Here is a 26,710-nt window from a genome sequence, read left to right on the forward strand (position 1 = left end):
TCATCGTTTTCCCGCCGGGTAAACCGTCATTCCTCTATGACCGTAGTCCCTCCTCTCCAACTGGTTGTAGATTTCCTGCACTGTTAGAGAGGTGTCTACCCCTCTCAGAACGTAGCCTGTCGACATGCATTCTGCGGCCAGCCACCCCTGGACCTGCATACCCGCCAGGGACGTTATCTGTAGGGCCAACTCCACGACCTCCAGGTTTTTTGTTTTTACCAGTAACAGCCCCTTGCAGGTGTACCGAACGTCTTGTAATTTTTTAGGATTCGGAAACTGCCTGTTTATGGCAGCATGTAATTCCGGCGGCCGTAGCCGGTGGAGTGAATGTTCCCCTGCCAAAAAGACTTGTATATCTGGTACAACAGGAGACTGTCCCTTATCCTGTTTAGTTTTCTCCACTTCAATCCGTGGAGACACGTACCGTAAGTCCGGCAATACCTGCCCTGGTTCTGCCCTGTTTTTTGCAACTGTCTCCAGCCTGGAGGCGGCTGGGGCCCCTCCATCCCCTGGGTACCTCCCACTATTCCTTAAACCCTGATACGATACTCCTACCTGAGTGACTTCCCATAGCTTCCTGTCCCTAGAGACCTTGTCCCTCTCCAAGGAAACGCTGAATTCTCTTCCAAAAGACTCACTTAAGCCTTGCACTATCCTGCTCTGTGACCCTAGTCGTAGCCAGAACTGGAAAACCTCCGAATAAAAACGAAAAACTTCAACTAAGCAAAGTGTCGACTACAAGCATCATTAACCACCGCCCGACCAAAAGCCTCGTCTGCAACTGATAATATCACATCATCACGTAGTATATATCGTATTCCACGTGATATATTCAACATCAGCTGCGATTAAAGTTTTCAAATATTAATTCATTAATTAATTAAATTTAAACTGTGGCGCCTGTCAGAAATATGCCGATTCCAACCGACAGAGGGCGCAAGGAGAAAAAAGCAAACTTTGAACTACTCGTTCATTTTTCGAACGTTAGAACAAGTGGTGAGCACAAGCAACCTCCGACCTTCGATCGATGTCTGGCAGTAAACATATTTTATTGTATATTACTGTATATACTTGTGAAGAACCCTTTATTTATTTATAAAACTTTTTTGTTTAATTTTATTCCTAAAAGCTCTGAGGGATCCAACACCTAAATCATAACTACTCCATAAGATTTAATACTACAACACTTCGGATCCATTATTATTTTTGGTATTTTTCCTTGAGAAACAAAGGAGATGCATAAATCACAGGAAAAAGTAAAAGTAACAAGTAATATTAAAAAAAATATATCTTATATAAGATATTTATGTATATACATATTCATATTAATTGTAATCTATATATATAATCGAGACGAGTTGATAATAATAATAATGATAATAATAATAATAATCAGTGCAGAGTCCAAACGGTAAGGAGTTGAAAGTTGAAATTTGGTACACAGTTAGGGTACGTCACGAGGACGCACACTAAAAAGGTAATTTTCGAAATTCCTCCCCCATGGGGGACAGGGAGTAGATTAATGGAAGTGTCAACAATGGAAGTATAACGTAACAATGGAATTGTTAATTCGACAAACCTCGAAATAGCGTAAAAAAAAATTTTTTATTTAGCGGACTTTCTATTTTAACATAGCGGCGGCCATTTGGGAATATAACGAATTCTAATCTCTCGAACGTTACGATAAAAAATGTTTTTCGTTTTTCACGTTACGCTACAGAAATTTCTACAAGAAATATGAAAATAGCTAAAAATTAACTTTTAATTTATAGCGAACTTGTAATTTTAAGAGAGCGGGAACCCGTAAAAATGTAACGAATTTTGCTCATTCCAACGTTACGATGAAAAACGAAACGTTTTTTACGTTACGCTACAGAAATTTCTACAAGAAATATGAAAATAGCCAAAAAAATAACTTTTAATTTTTAGCTAACTTGTAATTTCAAGATAGCTGCGACCAATGAAATTATAACAAATTTTAATTTGTCGTACGTTACGTTTAAAAACATTTTGTTTTTTACGTTACGTAATGTTACGCTATGGTAATTTATACAAGAAATATTAAAATAGCAAAAAAAAATAACTTTGAAACAAAAACGATGTATAAAAAGTTTATGCTACAAAATATCGGAAGTAGCAACACACGTTATAATCGTTAAGGTCTGAGTTTATGAAGCGGTAGTATAACAGTTCTCAAGCTACATATTCACGTGTGTCGCTTCGTAAACGATTCAAGCAACTGCTTAAGAAACAAAAGTAATAGTAAGAAAAATTTTTATAAATGATATGTAAAAAGGTTTGACGTCAAGGTTATTGATTTGGATAAAACTCGATTAGGTTATTTTGCATTCTTAATGAATAACTTATTTTAATTACAAGAACTTATTTATTGGTATTACTATTTCATCATTTAAAAATAATAATAAAATCAAGGAAGTAAAAGTGTACATTTTATCGATCAAATACATTACCTATGTACATTTTTTCCAATTAAACTGATTGTTTTTATAATTACATTTTTATAATAACTCACCTTATTCTGTGCTTTAATTGATTTAAAAATTTCTAAAAATGTTAATGAACGTGTGATTAAACAAAATTAACATCGTACCGTTAGTCATCCATGGTACAATGAAAGAAAGACTTAAAATATTATATAGTATTGATATTTTACACGCTTCTTCGACAAGAATTCATTATTCTTAATATTTAATGAATGATTTTAATTATAAACTTAGTATATAAAGTTTACTTTAAAGACAGTAACTGAATAAAAACTGAAAATACATAAATTATTAACGTTTTCTCCTGCTTTTCCACAGTTTAAATAAAATTGTTAATTGTCCAATTGTTTTCATATAATAAAAACTTTGATTGAGTACTTAAATTTATTTGAACGTACCGTACTTTCCGGCGTATAAGATGATCCCCGACTTTTGAGAAGATTTTCCTGGGTTAAAAAGTCGTCTTATACGCCGGAAAATACGGTAAATAAAATATTGAAGATATAATTTCTACAAATAAGAAGACACAATGCGTAGCTGCTAACATTTTTCTTATTTCATCCACATAAAGGTAATGCTAGTTATTCGCTACTTTACTTATTCGCGATTAGAAAGTTACTACCGTCCAAACGACTGTCAGTGAAACATTTCTTATATCCGCGAATTGCTTTTACAATATTTCAAATACAATACAAATTTGTAAAAAGTACTCTCTGTTATCGCCGATTTTTTCACTTTTTAATAAACTCAAGCAAAGTACAGTAACTACCGTTATACTACACTTAAGTCATCGTAGTACAGCAATAAAGACGGCCGGATGGCCGAGCGGTCAAGGTGGCAGCCTACCGCTCTGGGGGACCCGGGATCGAATCCGAACGGGTCGAAAATCCCCAGGAAATTTTCGGGGGGTGGTCCGTTCGGATATGTCAAGCCCCGTCCCTCACCACCCGGTCGCCCCATTGTGGGCCTGGCCGAACCCATAATGGGCCTTCTAAAAGAGGCCCTCTTAGTGCCCACGAGGCGGAAAGAGTTAAAAAAAAAAAAAAAAAAAGTACAGCAATAAACCTGACAAAATTTATGCAACAGACAAATCCATATCTTAGTAGGCTGTATCAATAAAAGTTTGCAAAGCAAGTAGGAGTTAAGGAGTTTTAGCACATTAATTCATAAGAAGCTGAAAACATACTCTATACCAATGATATTTAGAATCCACGGATGAAGAACTTGACAGCATTTTACAGAAAATTTTTACAACAACGAAGAAGATCAGGAACAGGAAAAACGCTAATACAGTTAACGACCATAGCGTGTGCAAGAAGTTACAAGAATGAGACCATATTGCTGACCAAAGTATTAAATTTCACCGAGTTTCGAAGCAGTGTGGTTTTCGTTGCTTAAGTTTTAAAGGACATGAATATAAAATCCCATCAATCATCAATAACTCAGCTTTTCCAAATTACTTCACTCCTCAACAATCATCTTAAAATGTAAATCTAATAATAAAAATATCATTAAACATATGATTAAAAAAAACATTAATTGGTATATTAGTTTATTGAATCATCCGCAAAATTTTAAGTATTTTCGAGACTGAAACATGCTTCAGTTCAGCCACTTTGGCTTAATCCACGAAAACCTAATTCGCCTTTCTCGTAAACCTTTTTTGGTATTTTCGAAATTTCAAAAAAACAAAAAAAAATAAATAACCATCTCGAATACAGAGAGTTATCCACATTAAAAAGAAAAGGAACACGAATATTTACTTTATATGACATTTATGTTGCTGTTTCTGAAACAGAAAAACCGACATTTGTATGCCCATCAACTGTATCAAGATTTTTATTACGTTTCTTTCTGTCGCATATTTTCAATTTGACGTAATTCAATGTGGACAGAAGAACTGGCAAAAATATCAGAGCATTAATAGAGGAAAATAAAATAACCAAAAAAATTATTTTAAAACTCGCGACAAATATATAAGCCAAAGGAATGGCTAAAGGTAACACGGATATTATTGTTGTCGCACTGCCTTGAAATATTGCGTATCCCATAGAATATATGCTATGACGAAGACGTTCATTGGGATCTTCAGAGTGACAATATCTATAAGCATGAGCAATATGAGCAGAATAATCGACCGAAAAGCCAGCGCACATGACTAAAACGATTATAGACACTGGTGACAACTCGACATTCCACAGAGCCATATAACCCAAAGTGCATATTTCGATAGTAACGATAGAAAGAACAACAGCTAACGTGACGAAAATGTCTGCTATAAAAACGAAAGTAACAAAAATTACGATGATCACAACAGTACTCAACAATTGCACAGTAAATTTTACATGCAATTCAATGCTATCGACCCAATAAGACAAAACCTGATACGAAAATACATTAAAAGGCATTTTTTCAGTGAGTTTCCTCATGTTCACAAAAATTAAAAATAACAAATCTTCCGTAGTAAAATTAGTTTGACAAAGAAATCTGCTTCCCACAATAGCTGTATAATCGGTGTTGAATGCAATATCCTTACGAAATCGTCGGGCAGAAGGATGACGTAGAAAAACACTGCGCAAAATTTTGATAAAATCCTTTGTATCGCTTATGTTAAATGATTGTACAGATAATCGGATTCTTTCGTCCTTCAGGAATTTTAAATAAACTCTGAGCCAAGACTCGGTAAGAAAATCTGCAATTAATCCTTCTCGCTCCATTTCTGAAAAAAAGTTCTCTATTTCATTCTGAATTTGTACATCTGCGTAATTTATTTCTTGATCGATAACGATTTGAAATCTGTATTCGAAGTGATTGAAATTGTTCAAATGTTTTTTAAAATATTTTACAAAATATGAATCATATGTCGCCGCGTAGGAAAGTGATCCATAAAGTTTTGTGTGAGTCATGCCCCAAAGTGCTACAGCAACGAAACTGGCGCTGATCAAGAAAATAATTGTTTTCACGTACCAAGTAGATAAAATATAACCGAATCGAATGAAAATTGATGACGTAGGAACAACATTATTCTTGGTAGATTTCCAGGATTGAGTAGAAAATAGAAACTTTCGAATCCGAGAACGGCTTTCTGTAAACAAATAAATGAATAAATATTGTTGTTAGTTTCAGTAGTAATGAGGAAAAGATTCATTATGTGATTCTTACCTTTCTGAGTATTTATTTTTGTGAAGAATAAAGAATGTCTCCCTTGTTTCTCCATATATCCAAAAAATGCCATGCATGCACCAACAAACGTTAATTGATAAACGTAACAGAAAACAACAGCAATCGATCCGTATAAAGAAACACAAAATATGGCTCTGAAAGGGGTGAACAGTCCTGAAATGAAAGCTATGAAATTCGTTACAGAAGTTACGGTAACAGAAATGGCGGATTCCGAATAAACTTCTGAGAGTCTGTCCGGTACGGTCTTCTGTGGGTCAGTTTTTTTCCATGCAGCTAAAAAGACAAACGCGTCGTCCATGCCTATACCTGAAACGAAATCTATTGTTTTGAAAACCAAGAAATTGTACAGCGAATGTCATAAATAGAACCGACTTATTTCATTTAAAACGAAAATTTTTTTTTTAAAATCAAAAATATATCTATAATTGTCCACATTGAATACAAATTACAGTAGAGAACCGAAAAATCAGAATCAATTGAGGACTGGGGTTGTTCAGATTAGTAATTTGTTCCGATTACCGATTATGTACGAATAAATATATTAACCTGTCCAATGTTCAAATTTTTCTCCTTTGCGTGTCGCTTCGTGTTGAATTTTCGTCGATTTTAAGCCTAACGAAAATTTTTATAATAATAATCGAGGCTATCGTATCGTTAAAAATTATTTCCGCATTTTGTACAAACAAAATAAATATATTAAAGAATATAAAAACATGAAAATTATACTTTAGAAGTAAATTTAGTATCAAAAACGTTCGATTCAGCACGACACAGTCCGACTGAAAATCGTGCCGATTACCGGCGATTCCGATTACCGGGGTTCCGATGAACGAGTCTCTACTGTATTTTAACTCAGAAATAGCGAGACTTGGGCAGGTTTCTAAAGGCAATTATCGTGCCACTTTTAAATGCTAATCAAGTTTTAATATTAATTGCTTTTCTTATATAAATAAAAATTATTAATTTAAGTAGCCTGCTTCTATTTTTAAGGAAAAACATTCCTATTTTATTTAATTCACATGAAATACAGATAAAAGTAATTAGATTAAGCGGCAAGTAATATGGCAATAGAATGTTAACACAACTTTAAATCACGTGATTTTTCCGCGTAAATTTAATTATAGGTTCAAGTGAGATAATAAAAACGCTGAAAAACACTGAACTAATCTAATAAATGTTCTTTCTTCACAGAATCGTTTATTTTGTGTTCATTAGCTCTTGTATCACGTTTTGTATTGCAATTTCACAGCAGCTTTTAATATAAAGATTCGGAATTTCAATTTCAGACTGGTAACTTCTATTTAGTTATACGAAATTATAATGCATCAGTGGCGTGTCGTCATTGGAAGCGATGGAAGCGCCGATTCCACCTTCCAGTGACCTTCCCTTGTATTTTATAAAATATAAATTTTCATATTTTAACGTACTTTGCATTAATTAAAATTAGTATTTTATTATAACTGCATTATGTATCTTTTACAAATTTCTATACTACATGTGAAAAAAAAACCGATAAGATTGCTATTGTATATTCGAATAATTCAGTGGCAGAAGGAATGTCGAAACCGGGTCAATTTCCAATCAACCATATTATATAGGCATTGGCACATGCGGTTTACAGAGCACCAACCTCATCCGGTTTAGCTGGTAGAAGCGACACACGCATAAAGCATCTAATTTTATATCCCGGACCGGTTGTGGGCTGTTAGCCGCCTGCCCGCTAGATATTCGGCCGCCCTCGCCAGATTATGCGAATCACGAGTAGACTAGATCAACGGCGGGCAACCCCCGGCCCGCGGGCCAGCTACGGCTCGCGAAAAGTTTCTATCCGGCCCGCGAGATCTTTAATAGATTATTAAATTGGAAAAATTCCAATTCTTTGTAATTTTCGAAAACGATAAGATAAATAAATGTAGTAATTAACTTTTTATTTATTTATTTCGTATTTTCAGACTAAAAAAGTTACGAGTCATAAGAAGGCGTCAATTAACTACTACGGCCCGCAGAAAAAACGTAAAATTTATTCTGGCCCACGTTATAAAAAAGTTGCCCACTGTAGACTAGATTTATAACTTATTCCAACCAATAGGAATTTACTGGTATGTTATGATAGTTCTGTATAGTTGACAGGAGTTTTAAAAAAATCCATTAAAATATTTGATATATTTATTCCGCGTTTATTCCGCTCTCCCATCTTATATTACTTACGGATTTCAATGTTAAACCGGTGATATTACGATTTAGTATGTCCCTTCTGTAACGGGATGCAGAAAATACGTATACAATTCTAGTATAATGTTAAAAAATTAACTGTTACTTTGGCAGCATCATTTACGATCGAATTTATTGAACGAGACCTACAATGGTACGAAAAGAAAAGCTCTAGAATTTATTTTCCTTAAATTTACGATTTATGTATCTGTTGTGATAAAAATTTGTCTTTCCACTTTTTCCCAAGTCTACAGATATTCAAGTACAAAGTAACCGGTTTCGACTTATTTCTACTTAAGTAGTAGTTAAATAATTAAGTGATTAGGGAATTAGAAACATAAATAAGACCCCGATGAAAGAGCCGAAATTTTACTTAAACAGAAGCTTAACCGAACCAATCTCTTGCCGAGTACAGTGGGGTCTGATCTCTTCGTAATATTAAATGTAATAAAGACAGAAATTTTTTCAGTTCAATGAGAGTGACCGAAAAGTTGTAAATTTTGGAAATTTCCGTGAGCACCAGGTCCTAAAACGAATTAGTTAGAAAACGAACGACAGACAATCTGTTAAGTTTAACATATTTACATTTTTACGGCTACGGTGAGAAACGTTTAAAATCTACAACAACCCTGTGGCGTCGTTTGATAAATACTAGTGATGCGACAAAAGAGGCATTTGACATCGACCGGTATCGGCACCCTCGGGATTTGGCACGCACACGTCTACCTGGACCGTCTCCGATTCCATTCATTAGCCACTTGTAGGGAGCCATTTCACTAAGTGTTTTAAGATTTAAAAAGTAAAGAATATTTTGTTCTTTTTATGTACGTTTCTTCACAAAGTTATATTTAATTATAAGTTTTTTTAAAAGTATATTCATACAATTGAAGAATTTTTTGTACTAGGCATGTATATTCGTCACACATTTTGTTTTACCAAGTAAGTTTTTCTGATAATTTTAATTTTAGCCTTTATATCGTGGATAGTGGTTAAAAAAATTATTTTAAAAAAGTTTTGGCTCAAGACCATATAATGAAAAAGAAAACATTATTAAAAGAGAAAGACCAATGTCTAAATTAAATATAAGTAAGTCTACAAAAAAATTTAGACATTTCGACGATAAAATTTATAACGAGTGACGATTCTTTCGTAAAATTGAAGCAATTCGGAAATCAAAGCGGAATAGAATTTAACATTGGTAGACAATATAAAATAAATATTGAAAATTATAACGAGATAATTACGATTAATAGGTATATCTAAATTAATAGATGTTATATGTTTTTTCTTAAAGCGAGAATTGGCATTTAGAGGGCGTAGGGAATTTATTGAATCTAATAACGGAGGTAATTATATTGAATTTTCTTATTTATTAAGTACGTCGGATAATCTATTAAAAATACATTTAAAGAAGTACGGTTTTTACTGGCTTATCGAACAAACGAATGCGAACGGGCCCTGACGCGCGATTAATTGATTGCCCCTGAAAGTCGGCTTCTTACAGAAACACAGCTTTCCTATCATCAAATGTCACGGCACGCCACTGTAATGCATTATAATTAAGCTTTATATTTTTTATTCGGTATTTCCATCCATTTTTAATATTTAACGAAGCTAAAATTTGCTCATTAGCAAATATAATGAAATGATTTTCTAATGGGCAATTTTTCGATTTTCATTGTTTTTATCTCAAATTTGTTTTAGTGCAATTCGTGTTTCCCACAGAAAAACCGCAATATTTAAAAAATATTAAGTGGTATCTAAACACCTCTTCATACGCAGATAATAACATTCTGTTAGATATATTGCTCAAATTTTTACAAGATTCTCGCATATCGTTCAACTTTTGACGTGATTAAGTGTTTTCGGTGCGATCAGAGGTCAATCGGCTATCTCGATCTAAATTTTGACGCACCTGGTGAAAGGTGTGGTGTTACGTAAATCAAGAAGCATAGCTTCCTCTTGATTCGCTTGATTGATATTTTCGTGATTCAAGTGAAGAAGCCCAGCTCCTACTATAATAAAAGCTCATTTATTACGACTCGTACGTTCAGTACACACTTAAAATTAATCGTACTGTTACTGGTATCTGTGGATTTTTTTATTAACTTATCACGGAAATAATAGTTATTGATATAAACTTTATTAATAAAGAAAATGCAATTCCGGTCTTAATGACACTTATTTTTTTACAAAAGAAATAATAGATGTTATTTATATCACACGTAATAAAGATAACATTTTTAAAAAATTTTTTACGTATAGAGCTGATTATTAATTACAAATCGAAATTAAAAATTAGGCAACTGACTGGATAAAATTGTTTAAAAAAGGGTTCTGCATGAGATAAAATCAAGGTAGATAAGTAAAACAATATTGAATAAATAACGTTAAAATATTTTTAAAATCTTGTCTTATAAAATAATATAAATTGCTATTTCCTGTAGAAAATTAACAGGTGAATATGTTTAAAAATAACAAATTTTAAAAACTAAAACTGATAAATAGAAGTAAAATTAAATTTAGATGGCATGTTGGTGACGTAACTTTTTAGTTATCGATTAGAAACATGCGAGCTTCTAATATACAACTCTGCAGTTTGGAAACGTAATTTTATTGTCCCGTTTTTTATGTGGTGCCATTATGCAATCTCTTTAACGCTTATATTCATGAAGAAATTTATTAAAACCGAATTTGACCGCTTAAAAGATAAAAATAAACTATAAATTACTGGTGTACATCAGCATATATTATTTCAGGATCTAACGCACTAGAAAGCTGTGCAGTATGGGGTATACAGCAATCTTCAATCATGAAAGCCGGCTTATGAAGTTACTTGCAGCTTACATCTAGAATAAGTTTTTAATCACTAACCTGAATCATCATTAGCTGAGACATAAAATCGTTTTAGCTTTAATCATGTCAAAAAGAGCTATAAGAGGAGACCAATTTCTTATGAAACCGTAATGAAACCAATAATTATAAGAACAGTGGAACATCGAGAGATCGAATATTGTGCTTGAGATCAACTCTCAGCGAATATTTCACTGAGAATAGTACAAATATCTATCTACAAATTTTTTTCTGCGATCAACGTTGTCATATAGATTTCTATATATTATACAGTATACATCAAGTACCAGATAAACTGTCTCGTGGGCGGACGGAAATTTACATTTTCGAAACAGTTTTTTTTAAAAAATAAACCAATGTATTTATTTCTTTATTCTATCGAAATTTACGCAATGCTAACCTATCAACACCAGGTGCGTCACAATTAGCGTGAAGTTTGCACATGTTACCAATCGAGTCCGATAGCAATTCAAATAAACCTCAAAATCTACAATTATCTTTATCTGCATATAGTATCAATTTAAGAGTGAAGGGCTATATTAATACGGTGGGAAAAAAAGTTTATATAATTTTAAACAACTTACGATTCTTACCTATAATTAGAAAGGGTATAGATCCAGCTGGAGCCACAAACGGCGTATTAAAATACATGATCAATCCAAATGACGAAGCCAAAGACATTCCTCCCGATATTAATGCAATGACTCCGATCCAAGGTTTGCTCTCGATCCAACTGTTATACAGGCAAGTCAGCATTGAAAATATTACTACTGCTAACATTGCAATCGGAAGTTTAGGAAGTAAACGATACATGACTGTAAGTAGTTCCATTTCCATTGTGATCGACGTGTATCGATCGACTGTAATGTACTCAAAAGTACTAGATGCAATACGATCCGAAAACAAATTTTGCCATTGTTCTACTCTGTTTCTTTCATTACACGAATCATCATTTAAATAGTAAAGGAGTCGCAACGCTTTCGCGCTTTTCACGTAATCTTCCGGAGTCTTTCGAACACCTCCTAAAAATAAACTATTTAGTTGAAATTTGTATCTACTTATTTCTTGTAACGGATATTTAATGGTATAAGTTTTATTTTCCATCATTTCCATTTCATTTTGCATGAATAAAATAGAATTCTCGAAGCATCTCTTGTTATTTCTTGCGCACAAATCTTTGTATGTGAAATTGTCTGCAGTTTTTATATTTTGAATAATTTCATCTAATTGAATAATTTCTCGAAATACTTTTTTTCGAAGCACGGATCCTTCGTCTTTGGCTGTAACTAAGACTACTGCTATACTTGGTTCTCTGTTCATCCTTTCCATGTATGCATCGGAAGATAGGTCCATTGGAAATAGTCTTGCTATAATTCCTTCTTCTTTAACATGTCTGGTATTCCTGGGTTCAAATAAATATTTAATATTCCTTTCATCGTGCCACTTATGAAGACCCGTAGCTAATACCATGGATACAATGATTGGAACGACGATAAAGTAAATAGGATTTCTACCAACACGTAATCCTAATTCCTTCAGCTTCTGCGATAAGTAAATACTCAGGTATTTAAATTTCATTGCAAATCTGGAAAAAACTGAAACTATTTAAAAAACGTTTTATTAGTGAAAATATCTATAAGTATATAGTAAAAATGATAAAAATTTAAAAACGTAGCAACAGAGTGGAAATTAGTTTTATTAATACCTGTAACTATATAAAATTCTAGAAGAAAACCTTTGCCTCTTCCGACTTCAGAAGTAGTTTAAAAAACATTTAAAGGATACTTGAAATAGAACAGTTGCTTTAATTATTAAACATCACCATACAATTACAATTTATTCGCACATTCCGTTAAACTGACAATGCTTCGGCCTCTCCAGTGACAATTGTATTGATACAATTCTATCTCAACATGCATGAATATTAATGCCATTATTTAAATGAATGTTGCAGTATTTACAATTTTCTTTTTTAACATAGCAGAATGTTGTTTACTACTTCTTTTCATAGTAATTTTTTCTTTAAACAGTATTTTTTATATTATTTGTATTAACATTACAATTTCCTTCAGTAAAATGAAAATAGCATGGTGAGGTCATAATCAGGACTTAATTTAACGTTTGTTTCCCACACAACCGAGTTTCCACAACTACCGGTTTTGTTTTGGGTTAATAAGGTTTTCTAAAAGACATAAATGGAAAATAAGGACAATAATACAAATCTTAGATTGATATAATTATATATTAATTTCAATAATCGTTCAATTTTAATCGTTACACGTGAGCTTGCATATGACATAACTTAAAATTCGATAAGTGCACTGTAGATGTGAATTATAGTTTTAAATGATAATATTAATGTTGCGGCTGCGTAAAAAATATCTATTGTATATGTTCAATACAAATTGTAAATCCTGCCGACATTCTTTTCGTACCTCATTTTTCGTGTACCGAATATAATATACAGTAAACCAAGTGTATACCGGAATCGCACGGTACCGAATGCATTTCCGTTTTGAACCGGGTCTCTTTTAACATTAAAAATCGCTCCGTTCCGAAAAAAATTTTCTTGCGTTTAGGATAATTTCATTTTTATTCGGGTTCCGTTTTAGACAGGTTTTTCGATACACTATAAAATTTAGGTAATTATCTTAACTTTAACATATCCGGAGGAAACAAATACTTATAAAACCAGAATCGGACAATTAATTACTGCACAAATACGGAATTTCCACTGCACAATTCAAAATTTTCCATACACATTTTGTGTCCAGTTGCACGTTAGAATATGCTCAGGCGAAAATATCTAATCTAATAGTGACTAGGAAGCCCGTTTAATCATTTTTCGAGTTTTTTTCGTTTCTCCTTTATAATATTTAGATTGATTTTGACAAGTACAAAATATTTTGTAAACTACATAAATTGTTTTGATTCCTTTATTTCTTTATTTTCTTTCTCATGTAGTAACGTTGATACTCTATTTTTTTGAGAGAGAGCAAATGCTGTAGTAAATTTATTAAATTCTATTTTTCAAATAACCTTTACATATGTTACTGTGAAAGATCGAAATTAGAGAATGTCAATATTCTAAGGTGAATGTCCACACATTCAAAATACGTCGGTGAAAGACTGAATATTTGGTTATATTATTATACATTCGAACAATCGCTTGTGTATGTCGACAAGCAATGATAACCTTTGGTGGAGGTCAAAAACGACACCCGAGAAACCGATGTCGATCGAGAGGCAACAGTCTGTCGCCAAATTCTTTGTGGATAGTCGGAGGTAGGCCAAGGTCGTACCTGTTTTCTCGGCAACGGTTTGGAAGAAACCGCTCACTTTGTCACTGGATGGCGTTTTTGTTCTTTCGATCCCGTGAGGTGGGGATCGCTTTGTCAGCTTTATAGCCGTAATCAGTTCGTAATTTGTAAAGGAAAGTTACTTTCCATAGATAAGATTTCTTCTCAAGAAATATCGTTGAGAGATGCAGCTGAAGATAATTCGAAAAGTGGAGAGCATGGCTATACACGCTGTCATTGCAAAAAGAAGTGTTCCACGAATAAATGCAGTTGTAAAAGCAAGGGACTGTTGTGTAATTTAAAGTGCCATGACAGTTATTGCAATAAATAAGATTGTATAATGTTAATCATATAATTTATGTGTAAGTTTATTATTCTATTACTTTATTCAATGATTTAGAATGTAGGCCACCGTTCGTTTTAGGTTCAACAGTTTATTTGCATGTGATGTTACTTAAGCTTTCTCCTATTTTGACATATTAACGTTGACGTTAAGACAAGAAGTTGCATTCTTGTCTTAACGTAATAAAAATATTTTTATTCAACATTCACCATGCATGCTGAATGTCAACATTCGCCGAATATCGGTCATTCACCGTAACATATACAGTCAAACCTGTTTTTATGCGGTCTTTTTTTGTGCGATTTTTTATTTGTGCGGTATAGTTGGCGACTAGTCTCATGCGTTTTGTCATGTCTCACGTTGACATATTATAGCTAAATAAACTTATTATAGCATAAATAAACTTATTATAGCAATATTATTGCATGAATATGCGAAAAATGTAATAATTTATTTTTTAAGTCAACAAAACACCACGTGGACAAAAATATGTAAAACAGACAATTGACAAGGCGATGCAGTCAAGTGCTGACATCTGTTGTCAATAAATTTTACGTGTGTTTTAATTACGTTAATTAAACCTTCAAAGTGCTTTCACATTCCTGGACCATTAAGATAAGATTCATTTCAAAGCGTAAATTGAAGGTAAATGTACTGTATTATTTTTTCTATTTAGATATAAAATTTTAGGAATTTTATTTTATGTTTAGACATAATCCCTGAAAATGAATAAGGGCAAAAACAAAGCGAAGAGGAAGGTAATTTCCTTAGAAACTAAGACTACGATTTTAAAACGAGTTATTTTCTATGTGAGACTTTTTTATGCGGTCCCTATCCACCGCATAAAACCAGGTTTGATTGTATACTGTATGCGAAAAGTGAAAATATCGAAAAGACTGTGGTTTTATTTAAACTTTAAATCCATGAAAAACGTATTCATCATTTTATTTTTTAAAAAATTCTTAGGATATAGGCTATATTTAACGAATATTTATGAAATTTTTCCAGTTTTTTTTATACCTTTTCTTTTAATAATACTTTCATTATTTTTATTATAAATGCATTTGTCTTAATTTTTTCGAACAATATTATTTAAAATTAATAGACGTTTTATATTACATAACATTTCATATTTACGAAATTGATATTTTTCATCTACTCTTCTGCTTCAAACTATTTTTTCATGTAGCATGGTAGCATATTCACTTGTTTTTTCGGCTGAAATCATATTGTTATCATAAAATAAGAAAATGTCATTAACATATCAGGGTTAAAATTTCACATCTTTCAAAGTATCAATTTTGCTTGCAGTCAGCCTGGGACATATACATTTCTATTGATTTGTAACCGGCCTCGTCGATATTCCATTTACTTGGCTGTAAAATAAATTTGAAACACGAAAAAGAAGTTTTTTTATAATTATAAATTCCATTAAGTTTTTATATATGCAGCGGAACTTGATATTTGTTTAATGTTTCTTTAATCATATTACGTTTAATAAAGGATATGTTGATTTTATATCAAAACTTATCACACGAAAAGATGGGTTCATTTTTTCTTTTAAAAATCTGTTAATTAATATATCCGTATGTTTTATTTTATAATCCTGTAAGAATATTTTAAAAACAGTTCTACATTATACGTCGTAGAGTATCGAAAATATATTATAGGACGACATTTTCTACTCAGTTTATGTTTTTAACCTTATGTTAAGTGTTTGTATTCTTATCCTACTGAAATCCAAAATTTCCCTTCTTTTTGTTGTGCTGAAATTGCATATTTTAAATACATTTTATTACTCTGTAATTTCTTTCTGTAGTTGTTCTGTACGGCAGAAAACCTTACGGAACAATTTGGAGCCAAAGTTTTCTTCTGTGTGTCAATAGAGAAACATTGTTCTTCTTTAAGCTCACCTTCTTGTTCAAATACTTCGGACTTGTCATACATCAATGATAAGGCTTTTAGATTCATAAAGACATTAGAATAAAAGAAAATATTCAAAAAACAAAATGAAATAAATCAAATAAAATTAACGTATATTGGCTAAATATAAAAGTAGTATTAAGCCAGCAAATAAGCTTTTGGATGATAAATTAAAATTAATTAAAGCTGATGAAACTAAGCAAATTATAGTAATGGTTATTGAACATTATATTTCGATAGTAGAAGAGACAATAAATAATAATACTGTAGTAAAAAAATCTAGCAACGAGATTTGCGTTACTTTCTCGGTTGTTATGAGTTTTTATTTAAAAATGAAGTTTTATATTATTAAGCAAAATACAGTAGAGCATCGATTATCCGACTCAATTGGGGACTGGGGTTGGTCAGATAACTGAAAAAACGGATGACCGAAAAGTATGAAAAAATACATTATTAGTATAGTATAGTAGTGTGAGATAGGCAGAGGGTCGGGGGAAAACCTCGCTGACCACTTACGCTGCACGGGTTGGTAAAACCCGACCTCGTTGTCGTTGGATGGCTAGGAGGGCAAAAAGTGAGTGGGGAGATGTGTCAGTAAGTCGACAGGCGTCGTTACTTGGACAGGAGACAGGTTTTACAAATAACAATAAAGGTTTATTAACCAACAAAAGCGAACATACAATAAAGATACACATAACATAAAGATATACAGATAACTACTGCTAAAATGCGGATAAAATATCCCTATCGCTAATCGCGATCTAACCAATAAATTAGTCACGTGCCTAACCTCGAGTGGGAGAGAGTTTACAATGGTTACGTCGATATACCTTAATATGTGGTCCGATGACCGTATGCGACGACCTCCTGGACTATAGAAGCTGGAATCAGTCTTATGTCCGGGACTGGAGACACTGGATTCAGACCTTCCTGAACGATCGCACCCTTTCCAGAGTTGATCGAGTTTTTATACGATCGTTGTTGGCACTGAGCCAGTCTATTATTCAATGTTCGATGACTAATTTGCTGACTCGCGATGACTTGGACTTTTGTTTTCTCTTTCTGATCGGATCGGATGTGTAATCAACATCCGATCGATTTCCTATCGAACTTGCAGGTCATGAACCCCTTTAAACTCTCAAAGTTACGCCCTCAAAACCTGCGGGCTCACAGCAGTATATTAGTATATCCCATGTAATTAGTATATTAGTATATCGCTATTAACCTACTTCGCGTTGAATTTTCATCGATGATAAGCCTAACAAAATTTTTTTTTAAATAATAATCATCGCTATTGTATCGTTAAAAATTATTTCTTTATTTTGCACAAAATAAATACAAAAATAAAGAATAAATAGAAAATTAAGCCTGGTTTAAATACTGGCCTCCCTTTAATGGTCGAGCTAGTGGTGCCAGCTAAAACACGCAGAAATTTAACAAAATAATATTAAAGTAGCCAAGACAGCCAAATATTGTAGCGCCACATCACTAGCGGACAGTTGAATTTGCCGACTAGAATGCGGTCGGTTAACCGATGTGTCGGTTGATCGGGGTCGGATAATCGATGCTCTACTGTAAATAAATTGTGTGTGACCATCTGTTAAGAAATGTTCTCATAAAATACTTTTTATACTTTGAATTACTATAGAATGGCAAAATCTTAATTTTAAAGGTAGGAGTGTGTTTTATAAAACGTTGTTAACACTTTACAAAACGAGTTTTATAAAATGTTAATAGCGAATAAAATCTTCATTAAGTCCTATCCCTCTCGAGATATGTGACTCTCTCTATCTCCCCACCCTGTCGACCTTTAATCACCAAACTTTACTACTATCAATTCCTCTCATATAGAAGCCGCCATGTCAAATTTCGTTACTTAATCTTTACTTTCAGATTTGCTAAGCGTTTTCTTGACTTTTGGATTCAGGCGATCTCAAAATGTGGAAATTTGCAAAAAACTCGGAGAATTAAATTTGGCACAATATCAATTCTTTCTCTTATTACGTATACATAACAACCGGGAGAGAATAACGTAAACAAACGAGACATTCGAAATAAAGTAAATAAAGTAAGGCTCTTGCCAATTGTTTATTTTAATAAAATCGTCTTTTTCTATTTCTCTCGAAAAATTGACGATGTATACGTTAGCCTATAGACGTTAACGTATTATATTACGCACAAAGATTAGTATATGAGATAAGGTATATGCAGGTCAAAGGTAAGAAAGGACTGCTTATGCAGAGTGACAAGTCGCTAATTTAGTATCCCTAATGATCTAATGTGTTATTCGCAAGCCAGCATAACAACAAATTTTGGATTTTACTCAGATAAACTTACCAAAACTTATCATAAGGTTAAAAACATAAACTGGATAGAAAGTGTCGACCTATAATATATTTTCGATATTCTACGATGTGTAATCTAGAACTATTTTTAAAAATTTTGTACGGGAGTTATAGCATCGAAAATACTGATGAATTAATTAAGATTACTAAAAGAAAGGTAAACCCATCGCATCGTATGATCAAATTGGATATTAAATTAATGTAACCTTCTATTAAACTTAATACGATCAAAGAAACAATAAACAGGTATCAAGTTGCTGAGTATATAAACCTCTAATCGAATTTACAATTATAAATAATTTTGTCGTGCTTCAAAAACATTTATATTCAAGTAGAGGGAATATCGACAGAGTCGGTTTTGATACCCAATGAGAAGAAATGTGTGTCCAAGACGGATTATGAAATTGCTAATTTGAAAAGTGCGAAATTTTTATGTCCGATATATTGACAATATTTTCTTATTTTAACTTCAATTAATTAAATCAATATAATTTTAGCGGAAAAAATAAGCGAATATGCTAACATGCTACATAAATATATTCAGTTTGAAGTAGAAGTTGAAAAAGAGAAATTAATTATTTAGACATAATAATTACAGGAGTAGGTGAGAATATGAATCCCATAAGTATGGAAAGTCATGTAACGTTAAACAAACAATTAATTTTTAATCATGCATATATTCCGTTAACGATTAATTGTCCATTCAGTTAATATCTTTTATTTCAAAATCGATATGCATTTCGGACTGTTCGTCTCTCAGCAGACGATTTTTACAACTTTTATTCCCATATGTTTATCTATATAAATAATTACACTTGTGATTTATTAAATATTAAGTCTGTAAATTTCTATACATATAAACATCATAATTTTTTTTAAAATATACTACATTCGTACAGTTATAAACTGCTAGGGATTGTACACCGGTTTACCGATTTACCGGTTAACCGATAAATTGACAAAAAATCATTCGGTAAACTTACCGGTAAATTTTTGAAATTTACTGGTAATTCGGTAAATGAAAAATCCATACTAGAAATTTTTATGTAGAAAATATTGTGTTTATAGATATTTGAAAGGCCTAAAGGGACATTGAAAATAAAAAAAAAAAAACAGGTAAGTGTAAGTAACAATATACCTGATTATTAATTTTATGTGAGATATTTTCTGTTTGATTTTAACTTAAACTGTCTTGGGTTTGAGAGGCGCTGTAAATCGTACAGAAAGAGCTAGTTATCATATGGGATTTGTGCTCTGCAGTTTTTGAGATTTTTAAACGTTTAAAATGTTTACAATCAACGCTTTTCTTAAAGAATAAGTAAATATTTCCTTTTTTAATATTTAAAAATAATAATACTTAAATATTTCACGTATTTTTTAAATTAATAGCAATTTTGAACACACCACATTATGACAGGACATTAACGCAATATTATTGTGAGGACCAGGTTTAACCCGCCCGAAAATCTTTTTTTTGTTGTTGTTCAAATCCCCTCGTGAAAAATTGAAGAAAAGGTCGAAATTCAAAGGATGTGCAGCCTTCCGCCGTCGAAAAGCACTTCCTTTCTCTCCGGATCCAAACTCTTAGTCACGGAGATCGAATCATCAGCGATTCACCAACTATCGCGATTGGTGATCGAAGATAACGTGACCTGTAGTATATACAGGGGAAAAGGCAGAGAACGGGGTCGCTGAAGGTCCGAAGAAGACGCACGTCCCGTCTGATTCGAGTCGAGAATCGAGGACCGAAACCCGAGGACTCCGAAGCCCGCCGACGACGAGCCGTCACGACCGATCCTCTTGCCAACCTCCACGACCGGAGAACGATCGATCCTCCTGCTTATCCATACGATTACTCCTACGATTACAGCCGATACATCCTAGGAAGAGGTATGACCCCGAAATTTGTAAACTCTCTCTCTCCCCCCGCGGTTAGGAACCGGACGCGTCAGCGTAGATCTATTCCCTGTATTTTGTTTATCTGTCTAAATAAATCGTTATTTGTTTTCATCATGGTTCCGTTATTTCGAATATCGCCTTAACTTATCGACGAACCCACACGCTTCCTACACTCGACCTGACCGATACGTACCCAATCCCGACAAGTCGGGATATCATTAAATTTTAGCCATCCGCGACAGTGGGCTGGGTGTTGCCGACCTGTTTGCCGAAAAAAAGGAGGTACGACTTCGTCCTACCTCTCGGCGTTCCCACATTATTGTAATATAACATTAAAATCTTTTACTTCTAACAACTGTTTAAAATAATTAAATACAAATATTTATTACAAGATTCTAATATTATGCCTTAAGATTGTGCAAAATATGTATTATTTTCTTGGGTAATCTTGGATTTAGTCGAATTTATGGACCTGCGCCTGCTGAGGTATGCGCAGAATTAATAGAAAATAAATTAAAACAATTTCAAATTTCTTTGAAAAATATTGTCTGCATAACATCGGACAGAGCTGTACGTTATTAAGAAAACGATGAAATTACTCAATAAAAACCATCAGTTATGTCTTGTACTGTACATGGATTGCAAACTGCAGTCATAAAAGTTCTTTACAATATAAGCACATCAGACGTACAGGATGATGATGAATATAATGCTAATTTACTACTTACTGCAGATTCTGATTCTGATTCCGATAATTCGGACGTTGAATACGATAACTTTGAAATAAACAAAGAAACTACTGGCTGTACCGAACTTGCTCTACAAAATGCAGAATTTAATTTTTTCAATTACAGAAATACGACAGATAGTAAGACTTTTTAGAAAATCGCCAACCAAAAATACATTACTACAAAAGTTTGTCAATGAAATTATTGAAAAAGAACTTTCTTTAATTTTAGATTGTAGAAGCAGGTGGAATAGCTTATTAAACATGCTGGAAAGATTTTTATTACTTAAAGATGCTGTCCGAAAAAGTCTAATAGATTTGAAACTGAGCATAGATTTCAATGACAGAGAAATAAAATTACTACAAATATAATCTCAAGCCTGCAACCCATTAAGTTAGCCGTTGAAACACTGCAATGAAAAGACTAATTTATATGTAGCCGATGTTACTTTGAAATTTATGTTGGATGAATTAACCAACCAAAATACATTTTTTAAGCGTTGAACTAAAAAAAGCATTAATATATAGCATAAAGGAAAGAATGACTGTTTATTCAGACATGTTACACTATTTGACAGACTCTAATTTGGTTTTGTCGGGTGAAGAAAATTATGACATTTTTAATATAAACAGTAAAGCATCAATAATCAAAAGCATTGTCGAAATACTTTCGATTATCGTTGAGAGTAGTCAGAGACACTTAAATGATCCTGCTTTGGATTCCAATTCAAAGTCAAATAACGAAAATATTGATATTTCTACACCTAATGTCAAATTATCAATGAAGCAGAAACTCTATGACCTTATCAAACAAAAAAAACAGAATGTCAAGAAGAGTCGGTTCCACAAGCAAAAAACACGAAAGATTGGAAACAAATAGTAAAAGAATAATTAGAGTACTTCTGCCAAGAAAAAGTACGGGGGAAGTATATTCAAATAGTATTTGATTATTTAATATACCATTCGTTCAACAAGAGTTGAATCAGAGAGGGTATTCTCGGAATCTAGATTATTTTGTATAAAAATTTGATCAAAATTAGAAGATAAGACTTTAAATAATTTAAGTTTTTTGAGAAGTTATTTTTTAAAAAATGGTATTAGGTATTATAAATTATTTCTGTTGTATTTTTATTTTTTTGTATTATTTTAATTCTGTTTCTAAAAGTTATTATTTTAGTATGTTTAGAATAACGCTTTAATTTTTATAATTTTTATATTCCATACCATTGAAATAAAAAGTGTGAAATAGAAATTACCGGTAAGTGAAAAATTCGGTAAATTTACAATTCCTATAAACAGCAATATAATGTCGTCACTTACGTTTATACAATTTTTTTCATAATTATCTTCAATAGATACAAGTTGACACGAAGCAAACAGTAATAAGAAAAATTAATTAGCGTTAAACGAAGATTAGATTTAAACAGTTGATAATTATAATGTCCCGAAATTCTATAAAAACATTTATATAAAAAACCTTAATTAAAATTACTTTCTTAGTGCAGTATAAGAATAGGAATATCCTATTAATTTCACTTATTCTAATTTAATGTATATGTTAGAATCTGTTATAAAGATGATTTCAAAACTAGACAGAAATATATAAAGTAGCGTTATTGTTATTATTTTTATCCAAAGCGGATCCAAACAGAACATTTTCGACCATAAAAATTAACAACGAACTATAGAAATTATTATTTTGCAAATTACATACCTTTTCTGGATTTCTTATTCACTCTTTTAAGAGATCGCCTTCGTTTGTCGCCTTGATTTTAATTAAAAGCTTGATAATTCTAATTAAATCAAATTACAATTCGTAAATATTGCGGAGTAAAGTAGAATTATGACCAGTATAAAAATATTTCTAGTATTTTACAGACTATTGAACATTCGATTAAATCAAAATCAACGATGCGAAGCTAAAAAAATAAATATTGTTATTGTAATTCTGACCAATCGGAAAACAATGAAAATTTCGCAGAAATCGGCTTCATATCAGGAAAAGTAAATCTTCATAGGTTTCCGCTTACGTTAAAATAGAAAAAAACTTTGTAGATAATAAAGAAATTTTTGACTCTCAATACTCTTTACGATAAATGTATAAGTTTCTTTATATTTTCCTTTGGAGAATGAATTAGAGGTGTATGCGTATATTAAACATTTTACGCTTGTAACTGGTGACTCTTTCATACATTGGGCAGCATGCATAAAGCATTTGTCTATTGGTGAGAATGCGAATGACTGCAACTATCAATAATTTGAAATGAAGAACGATTTTACTTTCCCGGCTTTTATGTATACATAACAAAGAAAAGTGTGGGAGTCGTATCAATTTTGACCCTCCGAGTGTTTTTCAAATTTCCATATTTTGAGACCTCCGAAATTCAAAACAATTAAAAAACGGGGGGAAAAAACTCGGTGAACACTTATACATATATGTATGTATGTATGTGTTAGAGTTTATTTAGCTAAATATCTTGGGATGGAGTAAAGATTCAGTCACGAAATTTGGCACGGCGTCTTGTATATGAGGGTCATTGATACTGTTAAATTTTAATGTTTAAAGGTCAAGAAGGTAGGGAGATAAAATAGGTCACGTATTTCGAGAGGAGTAGGACGTTTACGAAATTCGATCTAAGGACCGAGATATTGTCTATTGGGCGATTGCCGGTTGCAAGCTGATCACGTACTTCCTGTCAAACCCGTTTCTGATTAAAATCAATTTACATCGAGTTCTACGATTTGTTTTGGTTTTAATTTACGACAGGCGCCTAATATGCACGACCTTCTGCTGCGCATGTTTTCTTACTTCAAGTGGTTGCTGGAATTGATAGGCTACTAGTCACGCATGAGGATATTTTAAACGTTTCTTGACGTTTTTGTCGGTAATGACGTTGGACGTGCACGTCCTGCCCCAACTTACGGGATTTAAATTGTTTTAGACAGAACGTTACTCGAGGAAAAGCAAATGGAGGAGGAATAAGAGAGAAGTGATTCATTCTACAAGTTAACAGTAAAAAAAAAACAAAGGATTATTTAAACATAAGATTAACTAGTCTTCTATTGTGGCAGAAAACTACATTTAACATAAAACTGTCGATAAATGATACATCCTCCGACCTTCACCTTTCCTTTCATTCGGTCCTTCTTTCCACGTCTCTGGACATACGAAAAATTTGTAAAATCGGATAGGAAGTGAGGGGACTATCCAATCTCAAATTTATCTCGTCGAACTCGACGGTTGATTTGTCATTTAGAAAGGAAGAAAAATTCTCATAAACTTCCGGTCTACATCCAAAGATTTTAGCTTTTGTTAAACTATAAAACATTTAATATTTGAATTAAATTATAATAACATTTTAATCCGGATATAATTAATCCGGATATAAAAAATCCGAAATCTCACAATTCTCTTCTAATTGGTAAGTTAGATGTTATCCGAACACCATTCTACTTATTGATTTAAATATAAAAATATTGGTGAAATACCAACAATCTTTATAGTATTCACACGTGTTACTGACGTCAAAGTTTACCAGTTTCACGTAAAATTTTATGCATACAAAATATCTTTATCATTGTCACGGATGTCGATACGTAAGGGACAGAAGGGACAAATCCTCTTATTATTTTTGTACCACCAAACTGTTTCTCTAATATTTATATGGATCGATCCCGATGTTTTATAGCGTGTATGCAAACTCCACAAATACACGGTTAATGCAGTTTTTAACTTTTATCCATGCGACTATTTACGACAATATAAGCCTTCTTTATGTGTATGAGGCAATTGTGAAGTTAGAAGAGAAAAAGAATTTATGTTTTACTCGACATTACAGAGGATAAATAAAAAAGTTTGAAGAGAATGTGTCACGTGTGCATGTTACAAAAATTAACAGATTGGCTAATACGTCTTTTGTCAGCCATAATTTTTATCCAACTGTTAAATACATTATCTTACTTTCGGAAAAACCACACGTAATATCGTATATTTCTGTCCAAATTCAGCAAAATGTCGAATTTTTGAGGCCTTTTGGTTAATCTGTATATGTACTGTAGAGTATATAAAATATAAAAAAAAGTGAAAACAGGGAAAAAATTACTTTTAAAATTTTTTACAGACGATCTTTATAATATCACACTACTCTATCTTATCGCATACATCTTACAGGAAAAGTTACCTATATAAAAAATCAGCAATCGCGTGACGTGAATTAATGATGTGATTAGTAAACTTCAAGGACATATCGAAACGTTTTCTTTTGTTTGTTTTAATACCCGATTTGCTTATATTAATTAAATGCGAAATTAATTCGAAAAAGAATATAATTTTTGTTTATTAAGAAGATTTTATTAAGAAGTTAGAAAATAAAAGACGAACAACGTTGAAATTCGCATACTTTAGCAAATATTAATCAAGTGATCGTACAGAGTTACAAATAGGAATCTCACAGCAATTTCCAACATTTCTCTCAAAATATCTTACAAAATTTTTACATATTAATTAGATTGAAACTAGATTCAGAAATTTTCGACATAAAGCACAAGAGTTTTCAAGCTTCAAAGAGGATGAACAAAATCGTGTCCCTCACACACTAACATTCACACACACAAAAATTATCCCGAATTTTATTTTGCATTTCTCTACGTTTCAAAGTGTCCCAAGTCCAAAAATGTAAAAATCTTCGGGGGGGTCTTTTTTGACCGATTGTCATATTTTTCCTGTTTTATATTTAACAACCGAAAAAAAAAACAAATTGCTGTTGCACTCAAATTTTTTTACATTAATTTAATTTTAAATCTACAAAGAGAAAATCTTACAGTCGAAATGTATATTAATTTCCTGTATTTCTGAATTATACATCCGAATGAATTCTTTTTATCTTTTACTAAATAATCTCAATTTTGTTATATCGCAATCAACTAAATATAAAAAACAAGATAAAATTTATATTCGTGACGTTGTTTATAACGAAATTTCTAAGGAAAGCAAATAATTTTCTGCACGGTATCACCTGTCAGACGTCATTCGCTTGCCTTCGGGATATAGAATTACACTTGTACTTACGATAATTGGCATTATATTAATGTTTTAGTGTAAATGTTTAATACTTTTGAATCAAGGATTAAAAACACGAGTAATTATACGTACGAAATAAAATTACTACGTAAAATAATTAGGTTTTTTCCCATTGTCATTAAGTTTTTTAAAATTTAAATTAAAATAGAAGAAAATTTTATATTTTCGGTTCCAAAGCGATCAAAGTCCAGCACGTCATTGAAAGATAGAATAAAAAAAAACTTTATTTCGTTTTCGAAAATCTGACGACAAAGGTTGAAACTAAAGTAAATAAATTTAAATCAACAGTTTAAAATTAAAATAAGAAATTTTTCTCCTATATTTTTATGTATCATAATTTTAT

The 26,710-nt window shown here is 32.2% G+C and overlaps 1 protein-coding gene across 1 annotated transcript; it reads right to left on the minus strand.

Annotated features, from left to right (window-relative positions):
• LOC136978217 (patched domain-containing protein 3-like) lies at positions 1 to 25,309 on the minus strand. The gene is made up of 4 exons (XM_067273878.1): positions 25,249 to 25,309; positions 11,345 to 12,336; positions 5,667 to 5,993; positions 1 to 668 (listed from the first exon to the last, which is right to left on the minus strand). The coding sequence occupies exons 2-4, from the start codon at positions 12,327 to 12,329 to the stop codon at positions 1 to 3; spliced, it is 1,980 nt and encodes a 659-aa protein (XP_067129979.1). The 5' UTR covers positions 12,330 to 12,336; positions 25,249 to 25,309.
• Positions 25,310 to 26,710: the final 1,401 nt, after the last annotated feature.

The sequence above is a fragment of the Centruroides vittatus genome, unplaced genomic scaffold (genome assembly GCF_030686945.1).
Source record: "Centruroides vittatus isolate TY-2023 unplaced genomic scaffold, ASM3068694v2 contig_1134, whole genome shotgun sequence".
In the NCBI taxonomy this organism is placed as follows: domain Eukaryota; kingdom Metazoa; phylum Arthropoda; class Arachnida; order Scorpiones; family Buthidae; genus Centruroides; species Centruroides vittatus.

What these genes read in the sequence shown, in the direction of transcription:
- LOC136978217 (XM_067273878.1), bottom strand. Translation starts at nt 12,329, where the DNA reads ATGAAATTTAAATACCTGAGTATTTACTTATCGCAGAAGCTGAAGGAA. An exon ending in TATACCCTTTCTAATTATAG is followed by an intron (nt 5,994 to 11,344) that starts GTAAGAATCGTA and finishes ATTTCGTTTCAG; the next exon opens with GTATAGGCATGGACGACGCG. An exon ending in AAAAATAAATACTCAGAAAG is followed by an intron (nt 669 to 5,666) that starts GTAAGAATCACA and finishes GGCTACGACTAG; the next exon opens with GGTCACAGAGCAGGATAGTG.